Source organism: Caretta caretta, chromosome 8 (assembly GCF_965140235.1).
Source record: "Caretta caretta isolate rCarCar2 chromosome 8, rCarCar1.hap1, whole genome shotgun sequence".
Taxonomy (NCBI): domain Eukaryota; kingdom Metazoa; phylum Chordata; order Testudines; family Cheloniidae; genus Caretta; species Caretta caretta.
In genome coordinates, this window is record NC_134213.1 from 88,322,035 (window position 1) to 88,347,113 (window position 25,079).

General features: G+C 37.4%; 1 protein-coding gene across 15 annotated transcripts in view; it reads right to left on the reverse strand.

The window, feature by feature from the left end:
* The window catches only part of LRRC7 (leucine rich repeat containing 7), a 402,665-nt gene that overhangs the window by 244,333 nt on the left and 133,253 nt on the right, over positions 1–25,079 (reverse strand). For 13 of the 15 annotated variants that reach the window (XM_075131744.1, XM_075131740.1, XM_075131741.1 and 10 more), the window contains 2 exons: positions 20,822–21,024; positions 4,080–4,197 (listed from right to left, as the gene is read on the reverse strand). The exons of 1 other annotated variant lie outside the window; for it this stretch is intronic. In XM_075131744.1, the coding sequence (XP_074987845.1) occupies positions 4,080–4,197; positions 20,822–21,024 (321 nt within the window). The remainder of the gene's footprint in view (positions 1–4,079; positions 4,198–20,821; positions 21,025–25,079) is intronic. One more of the 15 variants, XM_075131739.1, reaches the window with a different exon arrangement.

Genomic DNA, 25,079 nt, shown 5'->3' on the forward strand with positions numbered 1-25,079 from the left:
GGATCCCATGGACATTTCCTTAATCTGTTAATTTCACTCCTATTCCATGAAATAACTTCCCCCTAACTAAACTGATATAAACCCAAATTGTGAGAGAAACCGAGAGAAAGAAATGGCTCCCAATGCTCTATGTAAGTATAAGAATCAACTAGGGATATCAAAAAAGAAACAGCTAATAATTACAAATCTATGTGTCAGGGTGCATATCAAAGTCTGACTGATTTATTCAATTGTCTTCTATCCATTTTCGTTTAAAAACAACAAAAAGACTAAATGAGAGTGGAACTTAATTCTTTACCTCTTCTCAAAAACTCTTAACCTTTCTGAGAATTTATTACGAATGTTTACATTAACTACTTGCTTCTCTCCAGGAGAGCATGACTGGAATAAATACAATTTCAACTTGTTAATTAAGCAAGAAAAATAAATCACAGATTGTTCAAAAACCAAAAAAAATGACAACATACTTACTTAATTGCACAACCAAATTATGGATTCTAGGAAATGTATTTGATATATATTGTGTTCTGGGGTCTGAAAAGTTGACATCATAAGTCCAGATTTTGTAATATAATAGTTAGTTTTCTCTGTTTTTAAATCACTGGAGAGCCAACATGAATGCTGTCTTTCAGTATGTTTCTGAATAAAGAATATAAAATGCCAAATTTTCAACCAGTCTGAGCCAAGCCTTTTTCTTTGCCCACAATTTTATGAGTGCAAAGAGCTGCAAAGAAATTTAGATTACCTGGACATCTAAGTAAATGATTCATGAGTATAATTTGCTACTTAGCCCCATAGATGACAAGAACTCTGCTTATGTTTATAATGTTGGTACAAATACAGAAACTAATGTCTGAAAACCCAATTGACTAAAAGTCTTACCTAAAGAGTCTATGTATAGCTTACTGTGTTCCTAAAGTGCCGGGACTGTGAAAAACATTTGCAGCGTCACATCTTGCCATTGTTCCCTGTGCAGAACTGCCACTGAAGCCAGCAGGAATTTAACTTTTCCATAAATAGCAGGACATAGCTCAAAAAATCATAACCATGGCAGGGTTAGCAGACTTTCAGATATGGCTACTGGTGCAAGTAGAAATGCACAACAACATTACTAGCAGTGAGAACTGCTGATATTTTCTATTCACTGACCCTCCTCCCTGACTGGTTAAAATGTTAGAATATTTTAAGTACTTTATCTGTCTGTATCAGTATGACAACTGTCTGTATTCTAAGTAATGTGAGTCATCAGTTGAAGTTATTTGATGTTAATTTTTTTTATTAGACATGACATGGAAACAGCATCTGTCTGTTTACTCTGTGAACGGAGTGAAATAACCCACGAGGTGACAAACTCAAATGCAAAATCAGCTATAGAGTGCTGACACAAGAAATATTACACCTGAGCATGTCACCCAAGGACTAGGAGATTACAGTCCTATGCTGTTAATGGAAACTAGTAGCTTTGTGCCATTTCCCAGCCACATTCTATTTTGTAAAGTAAAGTCTAACCTTTTTCCATTTCAATTTTAAGTATGATCTTTATTTTGGGGATGAAAAAGCAAAATGTCCATACCTGATATAGTGTGTTAGAATAACCTTATTAATATTTCGGAATTTATCTTCCCCCAGAAATAAAAATAAGATTTATTTTCTACTAACTATTTCTGCCTTTCATTCATTTTTGAACTTTGTCTTTTCCTACTTGTATTTCCTGTCTTCTCTGGCCTCTTTGTTTACAACTCTAACCTTGTCCTCGGGTAAAATTTTCAAAAGCACCTTAAGACCAGTGATGGAGAATCCACCACAAACTGTGATAAATTGTTCCAATGGTTAATTACCCTCACTGTTAAAAATGTGTGCCTTATTTCAAATTTGAGTTTGTCTAGCTTCAACTTCCAGCCACTGGCTCTTCCTATACCTTTGTCTGACAGATTGAAGAACTTTCTATTACCAAATTTCTGTTCCCCCTGCAGGTACTTTTAAACTGTAATCATGTCAACCCTTACTCTTTGAGCAAGGAAAGTGGACACTGAGGGTTATCTGTCCTGCTGCACTCCATGGAGATGAGCAGGGGACCCAGGTGCTGATTTTATTCATTCATTTCACTATCAGTAGTTTATCCCCATAATCCTGCTTCAGAAGGAAACTGAAATATTTTCAAAGAAATCTCCAAGCAGCAAGCAATTTCCCTGTTCTCAAAGAGGTGGGATTTGTCTACCCTCCCCTGCATGGACTCTCTCTGAGTCTCTCAATGAAGGAATTGGCCTGGGACTCAGGGACAGGTTTCCCAGAAGCTATACCCTCTCTCTTGCATGTAATCCATATGGGCTAGGTAGATCTGTGTTTCCTTTGGAGGTCTCAGCCTTGGGGCCTATTATCCCTTTTCGCACTTTCTGGTGTTGGCAATGCCCATGGTGTGTCCAGTGCCCCTCCATCCATGACCCATGGGGAAGAAGAGAGGGAGAAAAAGACTGAGCTCTGTAGTCAGAGGCATGGCTGCTTGTGCAGGCTAGAGAGACTCAGGTGCAATCTTCTATCCGGTGCACTGCCCTTCTGGTTTCACACCACTCATGGAGATGGGGGACAGGTGGCTGCTTGCCCCTGGAGCCACCTTTTTTCCAGTCTTGCCTGGCTACTGGCCTGTAGGAGGGTGGCACCAATGCAACCCCATCAGGCTTGGGCTTCAAGGGAAACTCTACTCACAGAGCTGGCCAAGCTCCATTGGAGACACTTGATAAGGGGATAAGTAGGACACTCAGGCCCTTCCATTTACTTCTGGATTTACGCAGCCTAGCTCTCTCCCTGGCTTTATCTTCACTATAAAAAAAGTTGTATTCTTAACTCAAAATAGCATGTCCTGCCAGCTCGTGCAAAAACTATATCCTGCCTTGTCTTTACTAGGATTTTACATCAAGTTACCTAAGTTAAGAATAGGCCTTTTTTCCTAGTGAATACAAGCCCCCTGAAGTCTGCAGGGGCAACAGCCACTGCAAACACCTTGGAAGGGGAAGTGGAGCCAAGGGGACAATCTCCCCCAAAGGCGAATGCAGCCCTGGGACGTGGCTGGGAGTTGGACAGAAATTTATGAACCAAATTGTTAGTCAAAAATTTTGAAAAAGTTTGGAATTTTCCTCTGAAAAGCTCTACAGCAGGGAGGTCTGTCTGAGCCATGGGCCACTTTGTAGACAGAATAAAATGAAGGGAACTTAATGGGACAGAGTATCCCCCTGCTGTTAGTGACTGACAGATCTAGTTCTGCCCCTAAAATGGAAACAGGATGAAGAAACATATATGTGGACCTTAGCACGATGAAAATCTACTGTAAGATTCACTGTAAGTCACTGTAAGATTCACAAGAAAGCAGGAGTAGGAATCAAAATATATTTTAAAAACAGTTTTGACCAGAATAAAATGATTCAGGTGTACAGTGCCAAAAATAATTGTCTGGGTTTTGTTTTTGGGATCTTCACCTACACCAATAATGAAAATCTGCTAGAAAAGAATATTCAATTAGCTAATATTGTTACAGTGAAAAACTGAACATAAACAAATCCATGCTATGGTACTGTCATCTGTCTCTTAATCACACCGTAATTCAAGCTGAAACTGGAATATCACTAAAATTGTTTTAATTCCAACATTCAGATTCATTGTTGACTTGCTAAATGGTTAAACTATTTGTCATATGATTTTATTTATTTTTAAATCTCACTTTATCTGCTACTGTATATTGTGCATTGGGAACATATTAATCCTTATAAAACATAAAATGAATTTCAGGTTCTATAGCTATTTTACGCTATCTAGGCCAAATTATGGCAGGCATTGCACACAGATTATATTGGAGGATGGGGATGAAATCTTTACTGACCACAGTGAAATGTCAGAGAGCCCACTAAAAGGAGTGAAACTACTTTGGATGTAAACAGAAAGCAAAATTTAGTTCATTTTTTTTAGAGTTTTCTAGAAGAGTAATTTTTTCATTCATTTAGCATTAAAATCTTATTACAGCAATGCTATGCAAAATGTTCAAAAATTTCACCACAAAATTTCAAATTATTTTACTGTTGTGTTCTTACCATTTTTACTGATGTCAAGTTCCTTGAGATTAACTAAACTAGCAATAGTGGTTGGCAGGCTTGAAAGGTCGTTGTCTGGTATACTCAGTTTACGCAGAGCTTGACAGTTGAACAATTGCTACAACATGAAACAGAACAATTGCAATTAACATGTTTTAGTAAAATTCAGTTTACCATTGTTATTTACACACGGATGCAATAATAACTGTATCATAAAAATACTCTGAGGACAGCAAAATAATAAGCTAAAAATAACCAATCAACCTATATTAAAACTGTTTGGGAAGACATACTTACATATTACATTACACTTTAAACAAGGAAGATTACCCAGAGATAAATGTGCTGCTTACAAATAATTCCTAATGAAGTATAGTTTTAAGATGGACCTTTATAAGTTTATGAGTGCGATTATATGGTGGGGTTGCTCATGATAGCAGGGGACTGGTCTTGATGATCCAGGAGGTCCCTTGTAGTCCTATAATTTTATATCAATCATAGAGCTATTTGAAAATTTTTCAGCAGAGCTTTTTTCCATCAGAAAATGCAAATTCTTCAAAATAAAAATGTTTTATGTGAATGTGTCAATTACGATGAAATTTTTGATGGGAAAAAGATGAAATATTCATTTCAATTTTCTCAGTGTATTTCAGAATTGCCAATAAGGTAAAATGTTTCATTACAACTTTATATTTCAATTCAATTTGCTTCAACTTTTATATTATATTAAAATATTCATTTTAATATATTATTATTTTTCATAATTTTCACTCCATAGGAAATTTTGAAAGTTCTGCTTTTTGTTCCAATTCAAAACAATTTTTTCCAAGTGCTGGAATTTCCCATGGAACAAAATTTCATTTTCTGACCAACTCTAATCAATATATCATATGGTATGCATTTATACTGATGTTTCTTCCATATAATAGCAGTTGTTATCCAACTACAGCAACTTCAAACCCAAGATAAATAGTAAAATAATGGAGACAATACCATACTGAGCAAGAGATGTCTCTAGGACTAGAATGTGTCATTTAGACACAGTCCATTGTAAGGGGCAAGTATAGAGCTTTTTTTATGAGGAGTAAGCAAGCTGCACCTTTAAGATGGGGAAGCCTGCTCTCCATCACTCACTCAATCCATTCCTCAGGCTGGTGCAGGTGTGGGGGTGAAACCATAGCACACCCTCCTCCCTTGGGGTGGTTTGTGTCCCCCCATGGATGCATGCAGGGAACAGTCCACATGCTCTCCAAACACAGGGACTGTGTGCTCCTATTAGTATAGAGGACATATTATGGAAAAATAGACTGGGAGAGGGGAGGACAGGAAAACTCAGTCCTTGCCTGGCTGGCCTGACTGTTAAAAAACTGATGTCACCAGAAGCACCACCCTGCATATAGCTGGCTTCAGATATCTGCGAAGTGACCTCTCCCCTAGCCACCTATCATACAGACTGCATATGTCTTGCAGTGCATAGGTGCTTAACCCCAACCCCTCATTTCTGTACTGCAGATTCTTAAGCTGTTATCTTGTAAAAATGAGTTTGTTATTACTAGTCACATTAATATGATTAGAAAACAAGTTTACCCAGTGGTCTTGGATTCCAAAAGAACTTACTCTCCTTTGGAAGAATCTTCATGACTCTTCAGAAGTTAATGATATTTTCAAAACAGCTTTGATACCTCTTTTTTGCAATGTTTCATATCCAAATGACGTTTAAATTTGTACCCAAATGTCTATTTGAGAATGTAGCTTGATTTGATTACCAAACTGAGCAAATAAAGGAAACTGGGTAGCAGGGAATTAATCCACAAATGATGCTCAAAAGCTAATGTGAACTAAATAAGTCATTTAAAGTAAATTTTAGCTCATTTTCAGGCTTTCACTTCTTTTGAAAACACTATAACTTTACATCTGAGCCTTTTAATAACAAGAACCCTCTGTGTTGCTTTTCAAGGCAGTCTACTTTCTCCAAAACTGGAAGTCCAAAACCAGCTTTAACCCAAATGGGTATCACACAAATAGAATATAGGCAGAATGAAACATATAGGACAATGACCACCACGAATTTCTAAGAAATAGGAGTGTTTTTTTTTAATTGAAAGCCTTCCTTTAGACTTCCTCTATGCATTGACTAAGACTTTTGCTGTTAAGCCTTCTCTTTTCCTTTCAACAAAGGCATTATCCTAAGAATTGCTTTTATGTTTATTACAAAAATATCATACTAGGGCTGTCAAGCAATTAAAAAAATTAATCACAATTAATTGCACTGCTAAATAATAGAATACCATTTATTTAAATATATTTGGAATTTTCTACATTTTCAAATATATTGATTTCAACTACAACACAGAATACAAAGTGTACAGTACTCACTTTATATTTATTTTTGATTATAAATATTTGCACTGTAAAAAACAAAAGAAAAAGTATTTTTCAGTGCACCTAATACACGTACTCTTTATTATGAAAGTTGAACTTACAAATGTAGAATTATGTACAAAAAAACCTGCATTCAAAAATAAAACAATATAAAACTTTAAAGCCTACAAGTCCATTCAGTCCTACTGCAGCCAATCGCTCAGACAAACAAGTCTGGTTACAATTTGCAGGAGATAATGCTACCTGCTTCTTGTTTACATCACCTGAAAGCGAGAACAGGAGTTTGCATGGCACTGATGTATCCGGCATCACAAGATATTTACATGCCAGGTGCACTAAAGAGTCATATGTCCCTTCATGCTTCAACCACCATTCCAGAGGACATGTGTCCATGCAAATGACGTGTTCTGCTCGATAACGATCCAAAGCAGTGCAGACCGACTCATGTTCATTTTCATCATCTGAGTCAGATGCCACCAGCAGAAGGTTGATTTTCCTTTTTTGGTGGTTCAGGTCCTGTAGTGTTGCTCTTTTAAGACTTCTGAAAGCATGCTCCACACCTCACCCTCTCAGATTTTGGATGGCACTTCAGATTCTTAAGCCCTGGGTCAAGTGCTGTAGCAATTTTTAGAAATCACACATTGGTACCTTCTTTGCATTTTGTCATATCTGCCCTGAAAGTGTTATTAAAATGAACATGTGTTGGGTCATCATCCAAGACTGCTATAACACGAAAAAAATGGCAGAATGTGGGTAAAACAGAACAGGAGACATACAATTCTCCCCCTAAGGACTTCAGTCACAAATTTAATTAATGCATTATTTTTTTAACAAGCATCATCAGCATTGAAGCATGTTCTCTGGAATGGTGACCAAAGCATGAAGGGGCATACAAATGTTTAGCATATCTGGCAGTAAATACCTTGCAACACCAGCTACAAAAGCGCCAAGCGAACGCCTGTTCTCACTTTCAGGTGACATTGTAAATAAGAACCAGGCAGCAGTATCTCCCGTAAATGTAACAAACTTGTTTGTCTTAACGATTGGCTGAACAAGAAGTAGGACTGAGTGGACTTCTAGGTGCTAAAGTTTTACATTATTTTGTTTTTGAGTGCAGTTATGTTACAAAAAAAATCTACATTTGTAAAAATCTACACTTTCATGATAGAGCTTGCACTACAGTACTTGTATGAGGTGAGTAGAAAAATACTATTTCTTTTGTTTATCATTTTACAGTGCAAAAATTTGTAATAAAAATAATATAAAGTGAGCACTGTACATTTTATATTCTGTGTTGTAATAGAAATATTTGAAAATGTAGAAAAACATCCAAAAATATTTAATACATTTCAATTGGTATTTTATTGTTTAACAATGCGATTAATCATGATTAATTTTTTTGAGTTAGTCGCTTGAAGTAACTGCGATTAATCGACAGCCCTATATCATACCCATGTAGAGGGACATTTTCATTACAAAATTAAGAAAACTTACACTTCTAAAAAAAAACTATTACAGAGCTGGGGTCTAGGACACATACTGTTTACCCCTGCTCCCAAACCTATTTGTGCATTTCTGCTGTCTAGCCACTGGTACAAAAAGGAAACTGCTCTCAGGAGAACAGTGTATTTCTTAATAACACTATGTACAAAAACACACTCCTTTAGAATGCAGATAAAAATCAGCACCACAGCATTCCCTGTTTTTAAGAACTGCATCATTTCTAGAGAGGACTATGGAGTCACATAAATATAGATACCATATGGACTGTAGCTACAATTTCTAGCCACTAGAGGTCTTCATTACTTCAAACTAATACATACATCCGATGAAGTGGGTATTCACCCACAAAAGCTTATGCTGCAATATGTCTGTTAGTCTATAAGGTGCCACAGGACCCTTTGCCACTTTTAGAGATCCAGACTAACACGACTACCCCTCTGATACTAATACAACAGTAAGCTATGGTATTTCACTAAATCATAGAAATGTAGGGCTGGAAGGGAACTCATTGAGAAGTCATCAAGTTCTGCCCTTTGCACTGAGGCAGGACCAAGTAAATCTAGACCATCTCTGACAGGTGTTTGTCTAACCTGTTCTTAAAATCCTCCAATGATGGGGACTCCGTAACCTCCCTATTTTAACTACCCTTTTACTTAGAAAGCTTTTCCTAATATCTAACCTAATCTTCCTCACCACGGATTAATCCCATTACTTCTTGTCCTAACTTCAGTGGACATGGAGAATAATTGATCACTGTCTTCTTTATAACACCTCTTCACATAATGAAGACAATCAGGTCTCCCCAAAGTCTTCTCAAGACTAAACAAGCCAAGTTTTTTTTAACCTTTCCTTATAGATCAGGGTTTTCTAAGCCTTTTATCACCTTTTGTCACTCCCTTCTGGACTATCTCCAATCTGTCTACATCTTTCCTAAAGTGTGGCACCCAGAACTGAACACAATACTCCAGCTGAGGCCTCATCAGTGCCAAGTAGAGCGGGTCAATTACCTCTTATGTCTTACATACAACACTCCTGTTGACACATTCCAGAATGATATTAAACTTTATCACAACTGCATTGCACTTACGACATTGGGGTTTTTTTTTAAGACAATTGTCATTATTCTGGTGTTCTCACTCCTTTCTTTCCTTAGAACCATGAAATCTTTCATTTCATGATCACTTTCACCCAAATTGCCTTCCAGCTTCAGATTCACAACCAATTCTTCACAGTTGGTCAGGATCAAGTCTAAAACGGCTGCCCTCCATTCAATTTTCTGAAACAAAAATTGTTCCTAATGGATTACAGGAACTTATTGGAAATTTTGTATTTTGCATATTACCCAGATGTCTAGGTAATTACAGTCCCCCACTACTATCAGATCTTGTGTTTTGTATTTTTGTAAAGATAGTAGACCCCTACCATGATGTCACCCCTATTTTCCCCCTTTTATCTTTCTCCTGATATTAGTAATATTATAAAATTCACAAATTGTTATCTTCTCAGTTATATTTATACAGACTCATTTGACAGAGGGTGAACTATTTTTACAAAAATTAGAAAAGAGGTCCAGAACTTCGGAAAGTTTGAGAGCCACTGAACTGTGATCAGGCATTTGGACTGGTGAATAAAGAAGCCTAGTGAAAACTAATTTCCATTAAGAAAATTATTTCTTCTGGAATAATTCTATAATGCAACACTCTCAGAAAGAAATTATAAGTAATAGCAGCAATAAGGCAAGAGTGGGAATACATTTGAACAGGCACAAAATTACTTTAACAACCATTTAAAACCTTATTAAACTTTTAGACTTTTATAATTGTGCCATTAGAACTCAAACATAATTATCAGACAATATGTCTTTATAGAATCATAGACGCAAATATATGTAGGGCTGGACGGGTCACTGGGAGGTCATCTAGTTCAGCCCCATGCAGTGAAGCAGGACCAAGTATACCTAGACCATCCCTGATAGTTATTTGCCTAACCTATTCTTAAAAAGGACTGGGATTCCACAACCTCCATTAGAAGCTTATTCCATTGTTTAGCTATCCTTACAGTTAGAAAGTTTTTCCTAATATCTAAATTAAATCTCCCTTGCTGCAGATTAAGCCAATTACTTCTTGCACTACCTTCAGTGGATTTGGAGTATGATTGATAACTCTTAACTCTATAACAGCCCTTAATATATTTGAAGTTTGTTTTTATTCCTTTTAGGCAGGAAAGTAGTGATGCTAATGGTGCTGTGATTTAGGTTACACAGTGGATTATTCTATAATTCTCAACTTCTTGGTTTCATCAAATAGATCTTGAAGGCTCTCAGTGCAGCTATAGTAAGGTAAAAATATTGTTCTTTAGACTCTACAGATATAGACATAAATTAAGTCAACATAAAATGGATTGGTGAATGGAATGGGAAAATTAAATGTCAGGATGACAAAGAAATATTACTTTTAATTTTTTTTTTCAGAAGTGCAAACAGAGTTCATTGTTGGGCAGATTCACAAACTATCCAACTCTCCCTGCTAAAATAATTATAACCCAGTTGGAAAATTCAATGCAGAGGAACTTTGCAGGTAATTTATAATGCCTACACACTTATGTACATGAGCTGTACTTCACCAGGGCCCTCGCCTTATTAGACAGAGAAGGATTGCATATTTTCATGGGATGATCAAGTCTACTTTGAATATTCAATTTCAGTGCAATTTTTAGCACCACTGATCCACTGTGTACTTTTTTTAAATAAAGAAGACATAGCCTTTGAAATGAAAAGTATCTCCAATTTATCACATACATTTCATCTTGAACCAGGACAGTCTGCTCCTTTAAAGGCCTATGTGAACAGGGAGTAGGGGAGTTGGGCTTCCTTCCTGTTCTGGTACAAGCAGGTACAGAGAATCATCTGACACAGCTGGAGAGCATTCAATGATTGGGGCTGATGATTCCCACCCAGGGGATATAAAGGTGAGCCCCAGATCCATGAGAGCAGGGAGGACCAAGTGAGGTCTTGGAGTGCACTCTTCTGTAGCTGCAGCGGAAGGCTGTGAGAGGGAAGGAAAGCCCTACAGACCCCTAGCTGGGGAAAAGTCCAGTGCATCAAGTTAATGGTTGAAGAATTATTTGAATTATCTTAATTGAAGAACAGAACCATTTTTTATTGCTCCAGTTTCTTTTTTGTATTAAAGAACAAAGCCCAAAAGAAAAGGACACAGAATTAACTGGTAGTGGCCAATTGTTAGTCCCCTGCACTTATATTAATTTAAGATGAATTATTTTTCAGTTCTACATTTTTCCAGACTAGAAGGAACTAAATTTTTTTTTCATTTTATATACAGGTTATAGGATTTCTCCTCAATTTCTCTGCTTCCTATGCAATATAATGAAGAAAATGTTCTTGCAGAAAAAAATTCACATTTGGATAAGTTACATCCCTATTTTACTGAAGAAACAATACAGTGTTATGTTCCTTTCAATTTCACTAGGTACATAAAGAGGATGTCAGCCTGTTCAACTATATTTGTACAAAGCCTTCACTGAATCACCTTATCCTTTTGAAGTAGCTACCCTATTTTAGGATTTTTCATCTGCTACAAATTAATGTGTCACCCAGCCAAAACCTAAAAGCAAACTGCCTTCTGCAGTGACAAGCTGACTTACAGCCCCCATTCATTTCAAACAGGCAGGGCTGGATTACCCAATAGGCAGAGTAAGCATGTGCTTAGGTCACCAGCAAAGCAGAGGGCACCAAAAAAAAATCTCATTTTTTTGGAAAAAATTTGATATTTGGTATTTCAAAAAAAGCATCAAAGTAGACATCATGGGAAAAATCAGAACTTTGTTAGACTTCCTTATGCTCCACTACACACTCTTCCCCGTTTTTCTGTTCTCTTTTTATTACTTATCCCCACCTAAACCAGGGAGGCGTCCTATTAACATAGATCAAAATAATGCGAGGAAATCAGATCCTGTCATGTTTTGCAATAAATTTATGTTTTATTATTGATATATTCTTCTGAGTTATATGTACTTGATTTGTTTTTTCTTTCTTATATATATATAATAGATATACATAAAAATAGTGTATGTTGTGTAATTTTTTTTTTTTAAGTTCAGAGATAAGATAACTGAGATAAGGGGCAGGATGAAACGTAACCAACCAAGTAGAACACAGAAATGTAAACTGGGGGAAGAAAAGAAATAAAAAACTAGTGAAATTTTCCAAAATCTTCCAGAGCTGACATCATTTTTCAAAGCGAATCCATCAGAAGCAACATCTTCTCTCAGTAGCACAGACATCATTCCAAAACCTGTAGGTGTTTCAGAGACTGACCCTTCTTTTATTGGTGAAACAAACACCATACCAGAACATTTGGATGTGTGAGAGACTGTAACTGATCATCCTACTCCTATAATGGCTTATCACAAATGTGAACTCAGGGGGTTTTCAAGTCCTGCCAGTCTTTCCCTGAACAGGGAAAGGACTCATGAAAATATAGTCCCAATTGCAACAGTAACTCCAGGACATTAAAATGAAAAGTGAGAAGATTAAATCCGTAGATTCAGCATGAAGACTACCTGAGCATAACATACCAGAATCGCAGAAGGAATGGATACCTTAAAGAAAACAGGGAAGCAGAAAAATCCAGAGAAAAGTATACTTGAAGGGCAAGTGTAAGAGGTCATTCAAGCCAAACAAATGACTATCAGAAATTGGTAAGAAGCCTGCACAATAACTGGTGCAGTCTGCTGGATGGTCAGGGAGTAAAGGAAGCAATTAAGGTGGATAAGGACATTATAGAGAAGCTAAATGATTTCTTTATATCTTTTTTTAAATCTGTAGAAAAACACAAAAGTATCTGAGTTAATCAAGACTAGAGAAAGCCTTGAATCACTTCAGAGGCACTTAAACCTCAGTGAATGACAGACAGAATTCAGTGTTAAAAAATGAAAATTAATTCTCTCTGGAATCAAAAATTTGAACTCCTTATGCACACTAATGGACAAACTCAATGAAAACTTTTGCTCAATGTGTTCGGTAAAAGGAATGCAATTGAAAGTACTGAATATACTACAATGTCATTATATAAAACAATGGTACACTCTCACTTGGAATATTGTTGACCTTAATTTATAATAGATATGGCAGAAACAGGAAAGGTTCAGAGATGCGTGATAAAATGGATCTGAAGCATGGAAAGACTTTCATCTGAAGAGAGAATGTAAAGACTGGAACTTCTGAGTTTATGGAAGTGATTATTAAGAGAGGACATAACAGAGTTATTAAAAATAATGAATCTTATAAAGAAGGCAAATTGGGAAGTCCTATTAATGTTTTAATATGATACAAGAACAAGGGGAAGTTCAATAAAACAAATACAACAAATTTAAAATTGATAAAAGGAAAATTTTTACAATTTTATAACCACAAAACACCATTGAGGGGAAAGGATTGAACATCTATAGATACATTAACTTGGATTATTTTCTTGGAGGTTCTGCTTGTTTGTTTGTTTTCATTAGGAAGAAATATAAGCTCCAACATTTCATATAATAAAACCACCACTAACTGAAAACGGTTAAGAAGAAAATTCTGCTTTGAGCAGGTTATTCCATTATCTTTTACTTGTTACTAAAGTCCGCTATCATGTTCTCCCTTAATCTCCTCTGCTCCATACTAAACATACCCAGTTCCTTCAGCCCTTTTCTCAGATGGCTTGCATTCCATCCCTTGGATCATCTTTGTCACTTGCCTTTCCAGTTTTGTTACATCCTTTCTATACATTGGTGACCAAAATTGGACACAGTACTCCAGCTGAGGCCTAACCACTGCCGAGTAGAGTGGTACTATCACCTCCTGTGACTTGCATGCTATCCCTCTGTTAATGCAACCTAAAATTGAATTTGCTTTTTTGCAACAGCATCATGTGGTTGACTCATGTTGAAGTTGTGATCCACCACAACTCTCAGATCCTTTTCAGCAGTGCTGCTGCCAAGCCAGTTGTCCCCCAATCTGTATTTGTGCATTAGGTTTTTCTTCCATAAGTGTAGCACCTTACATTTGTCTTTACTGAATTTCATTTTGTTGTCTATAGCCCAGTTCTCCAATTTATCAAGATCCCTCTGGATTTCAGCTCTATCCTCCAAAGTGTTTGTGTCACTCCCTCCCAGCTTTGTATCATCTTCAAATTTGATCAATATGCACTCCCTATTCCAACATCCAGATCATTAATAAAGATATTACATAACACTGGACCGAGAACAGATCCCCACGGAACCCCACCTGAGACTTTCTTTCAGTGGGACATCATTCCATTAATAGCTACTCTTTGTTTGCAGTTGTTTAACTAGTTACATATCCACTTAATGTAGTTCCGCCAAGCCCTCATTTCTCCAGCTTTCTTACCAGAATGTCATGTGGGGCTGTGTCAAGAGCCTTGCTAAAGTCCAGGTACATTATGTCCACTGCATTTCCCCTATCCACTAAAACAATCACCCTGTCAAAGAAGGAAATCATGGTGGTTTGGCATGATTTGTTCTTAGTAAGTCTAACCTGGCTGCTAGTGATTATGCCTTCATCCCCCAGACATTCGCAAACTGAACGTTTTATACATTGCTCTAGTAGCTCCCCAGTATCGAGTGTAGGCTGACTGGTCTACAGTTCCCTGGCTTAAGATAGGTACTACATTAGCCCTTCTTCAGTCTTGTGGGACCTCTCCTAACATCCATGAGTTGGCAAATACTATTGCTAGTGGCCAGTTGAGAGTGCACAAAACCTCTCCAGTTCAGATAGTCAATTAGCAGCTCTCTCTTGCTCCCCTCTATACTTGATATTGACTTGAGTTTTTGCATTTTTGTCCTTACTGTTTAATAGACTGCTCAGTGGGATGAAAAAGCTAATGTGGCCTTGAAAGCTTGTCTGTAAACTCTTCTTTCAGTTTCTTAAATGTGGTCTCTCCTCATCACTCTAAATCATCACTCAAAATTCTGAGAACTCCTATGCCTTTCATTCACTATCATTGTCATAAATATAAAGGGAAGGGTAACCACCTTTCTGTATACAGAACTATAAAATCCCTCCTGGCCAGAGACAAAACCTTTTCACCTGTAAAGGGTTAAGAAGCTAAGATAACCTCGCTGGCACCTGACCAAAATGACCAATGAGGAGACAAGTTACTTTCAAAGTTGGAGGGGGGTGGGGGGCAAAGGGTCTGTCTGTCTGTGTGATGCTTTTGCCGGGAACAGATCAGGAACGCTCTTCAGAACTGCTGTAAAAAGTTAGTAAGCAATCTAGCTAGAAATGCGTGAGATTTTCTTTTGTTTAATGGCTGGTAAAATAGCTGTGCTGAATGGAATACATATTCCTGTTTTTGTGTCTTTTTGTAATTTAAGGTTTTGCCTAGAGGGATTCTCTATGTTTTGAATCTGATTACCCTGTAAGGTATTTACCATCCTGATTTTACAGAGGTGATTCTTTTACTTTTTCTTTAATTAAAATACTTCTTTTACGATCCTGATTGCTTTTTCATTGTTCTTAAGATCCAAGGGTTTGGGTCTGTGTTCACCTATGCAAATTGGTGAGGATTTTTATCAAGCCTTCCCCAGGAAAGGGGGTGTACGGCTTGGGGGGATATTTGGGGGGGGAAGATGTCTCCAAGTGGGCTCTTTCCCTGTTCTTTGTTTAACGCACTTGGTGGTGGCAGCATAGGGTTCAAGGACAAGGCAAAGTTTGTTCCTTGAGGAAGTTTTTAACCTAAGCTGATAAGAATAAGCTTAGGGGGTCTGTTATGCAGGTCCCCCCCCCCCCCAGGTCTGTACCCTAGAGTTCAGAGTGGGGAAGAAACCTTGACAATCATTAATTAGCTTTCTAAAAGTTAATACTTCCTCTCAGCTTCTGGAGACTGATCCAGCTTTAAGAATCCAGCAGATGATTTTCTAATTCTCTGTTGCTTGTTCACACTTTGCCATCCATAATAACATGTATAAGATAACTGCCATACTATCTCACTGTATTTGCTATGGTGCTGATTCACTGCAGTTCCACAATAATCTTATAAAATGCATTGATTCAAGGTAGTTCTTCCCATCAAAAAGTACAGATAAAATAATAGGGTCCAAATTGTGACACATAGCCAGTGGCCCAACTAGGTGGCAGTCAGATACAAGGCATCTCAACTGGGCACCCAAAGCTTGAAGCACAACGTTATTGAACAGTTCTGAATATTTTGGCCTTAATAAACAATTCTGTTGATGGGGCACATAAGAATTGCCAGACTGGATCAGATCCAAGGTCCATCTAGTCCAGTATCCTGCCTCTGACAAGAACCAGATGCTTGAGAGGAAGGTGTAAAAACCTTGTAATACGCAGATATGGGATAATCTGTCATGCACCTAGGCCTCCACCTGATCTCTAATAGTTAGAGATTTGCTTAATCCCTGAAACATACATTTAATATCCCTTCCAAAATTTTTATTGTCATTAAACATGACTAAGGCTAAGATTTTGTCACAGATATTTTTAGTAAAAGTCACAGACAGGTAACGGGCAATAAAGAAAAATTCATGGAAGCCGTGACCTGTCCATGACTTTTACTAAAAATATCTGTGACAAAATGGGGACCAATAGGTGCCCACACTGCCTGCAGTGGGGCAGCTGTGCAGTGGCTAGGAGCTCCAGGGGCCTGGATTGTGTGTCAGAGCTCCAGGGTCCCCCCTTCCATGGATGGGAGCTGCCGGCGCCCCTGCTGCCTGCAGCACCTGAGGGCTACTGGGTTCCCCCACCAGCCACAGCTGCCAGGAGGTGTATTTCCTTTTCAGAGTGGATTTTTCACTTGAATTGGATTTTTTTTTGATAAAATGCTTTTTGAGGAAAAAACCTATCAAAATATAGTTTTAATTAAGATACATTGTAGCTCACAGATATCTCATCATGGAATAGGGATTATAAATTCTAATTCTATAGTATGAGACAATATCTTCATGTAATGTTTAAGAAAAGTTTTGTAAATGAGTTCCAATAGTTCATGGATTTGGGACCCAATCTTACGGAGTTCCACAGGCTTCTGTATAGATTACTTAGGTTAATCTTTCTATCTACCCAATGGGACTCAGTGCTCAGTCTAGAAGATACCATCAGAGCTGCTTAGTTTTGCAGTTCTCAAGCTGTGGATTTGTGTCTCCAGAGATTACATGCTTGTTAACAGCAAAAATGTTTTTAAATAAATAAATAAATATGTAGAGGTTAGAAATAACAGACCTCAACCCTATTGTCCCTCTGCAAATTTGTGTACACAGATCTCTTACCTCTATCTAAAAGTGCAAAGTTTCAAAAAGATCAATTAATAGAAGATTGGGGGAGGGGCGGAATAGATCTGGACAAGGAAAAGAAGTCTGGAGATAAATGTGAGAAGGGAGGGAAAGGCAGTAGAAACAAAAGTGAAACTGTTTGAGCAGCATATTCCAGAAGTCTTGAGATCTTTCTGAGTGTAGCCTTCATTGATTTGAGATCTACCATACCATTCTCTCACTAGAAGGGAAAACCTATAATGGCAACAGGCCATAAAAGAGACCCAGTTTGGGAATATTTTAATGAAGTTCCTCTACCTGTGGGTAAGACAGGTATGTGTGCAAAATGCCAATAGTGCAACAAAGAAATGCAAAGCCTGGATGCCCAAATGAAACAACATCAAGAGAAGTGTTCCTTCTAGGGCAGAAGCTGCGTTAAAGATGATGAAAGGAACATGTCTGAACATACAGGATCTTCAGCTTGGTAAACTTTTCAATTTCATACTTCTTTCTTAAGGACTTCCTGACTTCCCTCTGGACTATTCTTGAATTCTCACGTTTGAGAAAAAAATACAGTTGTTACTCTATGGTACTATCATTTTAGATGCAGTTGTGATAAAAAATAAATAGCTGAAATAGGCAGATCTTTCTTTCACAATTTCACCTTTAAAGTCATACTGAGTGTCAGTGAATGCAATGAGTGATACTAAATGAGCAATATGGTAATAATAATTAAATAACTGCATTGACTTATTTTGTTTAGGAGAATCCATCCTCAACATACAGGATTCTGAAGACTATCCACCTTCAAGATCACCATAATTTTCTATAGTTTCAGAAAAAAAAAAGGAGGACTTGTGGCACCTTAGAGACTAACAAATTTATTTGAGCATAAGCTTTTGTGAGCTACAGCTCACTTCATCGGATGTTAGTCTCTAAGGTGCCACAAGTCCTCCTTTTCTTTTTGCGGATACAGACTAACACGGCTGCTACTCTGAAACCTATGGCTTCAGAGTTATCTGCCAATGATAGTGTTTCAGTCACATGTATGTCACATAGCCACAGATTATCACCTGTAGCAAAAAGAAAAAAAAAATCTGCATCATCCAGAAACAATCATAAATAAGTTTGTGATAAGAACCAGCAGATTACAAAAAGAGATAATTGATGAAAAAATTGTCCGGTTCGTTTATGCAACAAACTCTCCTTTCCGTATGATTGAGAACCCAAACTTCATTAACATGGTTCAGTCATTAAGACCAGGATACAGTCCATCCAACAGAGCAGATGTTGCAGGCAAATTGCTGGATAAAGTGTATGAAAGAGAAATTGAGCAGTGTGCAAAAGGTCTAGAGGGTGAAATTATTAACCTGATTCTTGATGGGTGGAGCAATGTCCACAATGACCCTGTTGTATGTGCTTGTGTGACAACAGAAGAAGGGAATGTCTTCCTTACAGAAACAATTGATACATCAGTAAATGCACACACAGGAGAATAGTTACAAGAAGTAGCAGTAAAAGCTACAACAAACTGTGAAAAAAAATCAAATGTCTAGTAGGCAGCTTGCTCACAGACAATGCTGCAAATGTATCCAAGATGAGAAGAAATTATTTAGAAGAGAGTGAAGAGAGTTCCAAGCTAATAACATACTGTTGCAGTGCTCATTTGATGCACCTCCTAGCCAAAGACGTCAGTGTTCCAGAAATAAAGGCTAATGTTGTTGAAATTGAAAAATACTTCCATAACAACCACTTTGCAGCAGCTGCTCTGAAAAAGGTGGGAGGAACCAAGCTAACTCTCCCACAAGACGTGTGATGGAACTCAGTAGTGGACTGTATTGAGCACTATATCAAGAACTGGCCTAATCTGATGACAGTGTGTAAACAAAATCGTGAAAAAATAAATGGCACTGTCACAGGCAAAGTTCTCAACATTGGACTTAAGAGAAATGTTGAACGCATGCTGAGTACCCTGAAGTCTATTTCTGTAGCCTTGACCACAATGCAGATGCTGACGCTGTTGAAATTTGGAAGGAACTGAGTGAGATCTTAAAAAGAGAAATATGCAATGACAGAGTTAAATTACAAACATTAAAAAAATGAATGGGACAAGCACTATCTCCAGCTCATTTTTCTGAAAATACTCTTAATACTCGCTACCAGGGTGAAACCTTAACTGCTGAAGAAGAGGAGTTGGCTCTGACATGGAGATCCAGCAATCATCCCTCCATAATGCCAACTATAATAAACTTCAGAGCTATGGGTGAACCATTCAAGAAATATGTTTGCTGATGATGTTTTAAAGAAAGTCACACCAGTGAACAGGTTGATGTCACTTAAGCACTTGGATTCAGAGACTGTTGAAGTGATACTCTCACTTTTAACAGCAGTAGCATCTTCTGATGGTGTAGAAACAATATTTTCTTCCTTTGGACTAATTCATTGCAAACTGAGAAATCGTTTGGGACCTGAAAAAGCAGGAAAGTTTGTTTTTCTTTTCCAGATTATGAACAAACAGGAAAATGAAGGTGAAGACAATTGAGTTAGCTGCAGAAGCCAATATTTTAAGTTTCTCATATTGACCTGGCTGACATAGTCAATTTAATTTTTGTTTTTTTAAAAAATATATTTAACTATTTTAGTTAAAAACTATTTTAACAAACACAAACCTGATTTTAAAAAACTTGAATGTTTAACTAAATTCAAAAATTCATATGCTTGTTTCATTAAATATTATATGTTTGCTGTTGAAGAAAAAAGGTCCAGAATGCATAACATTGTTGTTTTAGTTAAATAAAACAATTTAAATATCTGTCTGGTGATGTTCTCCTCCTAATACAGCATGGCAAGAAAATCCTCCAAATATTAATGATTAACCTGTTGAATTGGAGATATTTATGAAGTCACTGGGAGGTGAACTATTTGCTTCAATTACCTTTGGTAAATGAAATAACCAAACAATTATTCACTTTCTGATATAGCTGTAAAACTAATCTGAAAAGTTTTCAAAATAAATCACTTTAAAAATGTATATTGTGAAGGTGATTGAAAATGAAACCTTCATCTATCTCTGAGTTGTAAAGAATATGTATTAAGGTTATTACAACCAAGAAGAATGTACTTTCATGTAGAAATCCATGATTAAATCGAGTCTTCCTGACTAGTGATTTAAATCGTGATTTAAATCGTGATTTAAATCAATTTGATTTTAATCAAATCCATCCTGTTCCTTTTATCAGTTTTGAATTTCCCACTTTTTTATTTCATTGAATGTCTCCTTAGTATCACTAAACAGAAAAAGATGCTCCCAATCTACATTTTCTGTACTGTGTACTAGAAGGAATAGAATCCTGCTCAGTCTCTCTTAGTATGTTGGCTCTGCAGAGCTAATGGAAGAAAAATACATAAAAAACAAAACAAAAAAAACCAGTAAAAATATATTGTAAAAGTAAAACCTGTTCTATCAGAAGGTGTTATTTTTATACAGAGCCTCTTCAAAATCTAAGTTCATTTTAAATGCTCATTTAATAACACAACTTGTATTTCTCTATTACAGAAAGAACAGTATTTACCTTAGGTAGATCTTCAATTTGATTGGCATCTAGGTAAAGCTCCTCTAATGTCCGTTCTAAGTTAAAAACCTCCTTTGGCACCTGCTGTAGGCTGCAATGGGAGTAATCTAGTACAGAGATGATTTCTTCTTCACCCCGGAAACATCGGCATGGCACCAGACGGCCAATAATTTTCCTTTTGGTTGTCATCTCCAAACACTGCACTAAAGGAAAAGAAAATAATTACTGTTTTCTAAAATCATCACCATATTTGATAACATTAGTATTACTACTATTACTAAGACAGTAGTTTAATAATAAAATCTTCTCACTTGCATATGCAATCTGAATTATATATGTCTTGGAGTCTATTTTTCCATCCTTATAGGATTAGAGGAAGGGGGATTTATATATGTCTGCATTAATCCTGTGTCCATAAACCCCTTCACCTGGCAAAGAGTCAATGGCAGGCTTTGTACTTTATGCTTTGGTCCATTATCATCAACTTAATTAAAACTAGCGGTGGTACTAGTTTTAATTCTGACTGTCTATGACTAAAATATATAGTTAACCCATGTGATTTTTTTCTGGATTTCAAGAGAGCATATGATTTTTTTCTTTCTACAGTCGCTGGTTGGGTCTGTTTGTTTTTTGCACTTTCATCAAGATGATAAAAACCCATACAAAACAATTGGTTACAAAACTACTAGTATGCAAACAATCTTTACATTGGATACCTTAGCTGTCATTCCTGCCTTTCAACATTCTTTGTTAATGCAAAAGATTACTTTGAGTTTCATACCATTATTTTTTGTGGAAGGGATTGCAATATATACATTTGTGAAATTTTATCAAATTACACCTCTAGGGCCAGCTCCTGAAACCCTTACTTACATAAATAATCTGTCCACTCAAGTAAATGGAACTACTCATTTAAGGGTTTACACAATCATGCCCTATTGTTTTTCAACTGATCAAAAATATTTAAACCAACCTCCTGTTTCATGCACACTATATTCAGTAGCCAGATATACTGGTACAGTATCTAAATTTGAGGCTGATATTGCAGACATTTGCTTTTACAAGCATTATTTGAACATGACCACAGATAAATCAGGCTGTTATGGGACTTGACGCAGCATTCCCAGTATTGTTTCCATCACCTACTTTCTAAACCAGTGCTTCTCAAGCTATCTGGTGTGGGGAACCGGCAATTTTTTTTTCCAATGTGCGCGCAGACTGGCAGCTGATGGCTTGCGGACCGGCAGCGGTCCGCGGACCACCACTTTGAGTAGCACTGTTGTGAACCATTTGGAAAGTTTGTGTGTGTGTTACTTTATGGGAAAGTGCAGCAAAGTAGATCAAGTACCCCGCAGTGGTCACCAGCCAGACTGCTCCACTTAGAGTACAGCTGTATATCCATGCAAAATATCAATAAAAATAAGAGACATTTGTTTATGGTTTGAGCATTGGCCTGCTAAACCCAGGGTTGTGAGTTCAATCCTTGAGGAGGCCATTTAGGGGTCTGGGGCAAAAATTGGGGCAGGGGGTTGGACTAGATGACCTCCTGAGGTCTCTTCCAACCCTGATATTCTATGATTCATCATTTCTTAGTAAAAAGGAACCATTGTTTGTGATACGTGGGGTCACAGTGTGCTCTCATTTGCACTCCTGTCAATTTAGAGTAGCAATACAGACTTCAGTGAAAGAATTATTTGGAATATATGCCCCAGACAACTCCAACACACATCAAAGGGAGTTGCCTCTATAGCTGAGTAAAAACAGATCATTCATACTACCTAAACAATGACTTAATTGAAACATAACAGGCAGTTAGTCCATAACATGGATTTAGTGGGCCAGATCCTGTTTCCATTGTGCTTCTTTGGCTTCTCAATACGCCACAGAATACATACATTTTTCTGGGGTAAATACACACTCAAATGTTAAACTCTAACAAGATTCAGACAAGGAAGTGTATCTGCCTCTAGCAATCCCAATGAATTAACATATGAAAGCTGTCAGAACCAATATCTATTTCAGAATTTCTCAAGATGTGAAGAACAAGAGAAAGATGCAGAAATAAACATTAATGGAAGCAAAGGGCACCTGGTTTTTCATTTGGCAGTGTCAATAACAAATTTCCTGTTGACTGTTTTTGGCCGAAGTGTCAAAGCTAAAAGTGAGAACAAAAAGTAAAGTAATTTTATATTTCAACTAGACCAGATGCTGAGCTTTTATGTATAATAATGAAATTGCATTTTTAGTTAATATCAACTGTTAAAATGAAAGTATTTTAACATTATAGTTTACAAAAGCATATGACAAATTTAAAGTAGACTGGACAAAACACTAGTAAATATGCAATATGGGGACAATTCTTCACTGACACAGTCATGGACTACATAATCTAACATCTTCCCCGTCTCCCCCCACCCCCCCCCAGAGGCATATATATATGACTGGCACTACTGAAAGGAGAAGGTGGGACATGGTGCTTAGAATATAATATCTTTCGCTGCACCCTCAAGTCACACTCATTTGTAGATCTTCATGGGATTTTGTGACCACGTCACTCCCTTCCCTCAGAATCCCTTCACTCCCACTCCTCCACTGCATCAAGATCACGCTTATTTTTCTTACATTCAAGGCCCCACATACGCTCTGCCCCTCCTTACTTAATAACCATGTTTTCAAAAGTGGCCACTAACTTTATGCGCCTCACTTTTCAGGTGCTCAGTTTCAATCACCTTCACCCAATTTTCAACCACAACTTCATGGAACTTCAGCCAGAAGTGGGGAGTGAGGAAAGAGGTGGGGAGACCATTGTGGGAGAAGTAGAGAAACAGATGTCAATGCTGGCATCATTTGCAGAGGGGAGAAAAATGGGGAGGACACAATAACAGCCACATTTTTTAAAGTGGCCATTGACTTGTGATGCCCAGCATGAGACTGCCTGTACTTTCCTTCCCACTTGCAAGGGCCCTTCCTCTCCCCAAGCATCATCCCACAACTGCCACAGAACCTTGTGGACCGCCACATTCCAGCTTCCCTCAGCCAGAATTAAGGTTGCCTATGGAATCTTTTTTCAGCCCTCTGGGGCGTATGTCCACTACCTCTTAAGATACCAGAATAACAAGCAGTAGCAGACTGTTACCCTCTGAAACATGGCCCCTCATTCTCAGGATGGAAATGGTCTTCACCCTTCAGATGAAGCATTTTGGAATGATATCAAATGATACAAATTAAAGTTGAATGAAGAGATGTGTTTTTCTAACTAAACAGGTCCTGCTGCCTCAAACAGTCACCCAACACTCTCTCCTGTACTCCCCAGTCTGTCTCTGCTTTTCCTTCTCCAAGCCCCCACCCAAGACTGCATTCCCTCAGCCTGCCTCTGTCCATCCTATCACACCTGTGCCAATGCTTGTGCCCCCGTTCCTCTCCCTGCTCCTCACCCCTCTGCATTAAAGTCAGGCTGCTTCCCTTTTCTTCTCCACATTGCCTGGGCACCCACAATCTCCCTGCTTTTTATTCTAGTGCCAGCACCATGGCAGTCATCAACAGCCAGGAGGAGCAACTGCAGGGAAAGATCTGCTCAGACTTGCGTTGGAGCAATCTTAGTGAGCTCCATGTGGTGAAGTCTCTGACAAAATTTCAGCCCAGTTAGCACAAAATACTGCACTGAAGTAATATTACTGTTCACAATTAAAACCACACATACACACAAAGAAAAATAATTCAAACTTAAATATGCACTCAGCAACTTTGTGTTTCATCACTGGCTGGCGCTTTGTTAAATTATCATTCAGAGATTAAAATATATTTCCAAGAGTTGTAGAGCAATCCAACAGAAGCTCATGTATGATACAACGCCAATGTAGACACTAGGCTGAAACCCAAAACTTCCTTTCTTTTGTAGTTTTGCTTGAGAAACTTTACTATTATTTTAATATAGTTGTTTCTATTTAAATCCCAACAAAATGTATTATTCAACAAGGCAGCTCAAAGTAATGGAAAATAGTATAAAATTTATCCTTTAACAAAAGCCTAGAAAATTGTGATAATCTGTATTGTAAATGCTTTTCTCTGATTTCTTTTTGAATTATATTAGAGAGAGAAAAACTGCAGCAGAAGAACAAATATAAACAATGCAATTTAATAGCTTGGTGCTGGATCTCTTTATAATAATCTGCAAAGCTTCTTTTCTTAGAAAGCGTTTAATCTTGCAAAAACATTTGTTGTAAGGAAATTAATTAGAACAATCTAATCTGTGCTCAAT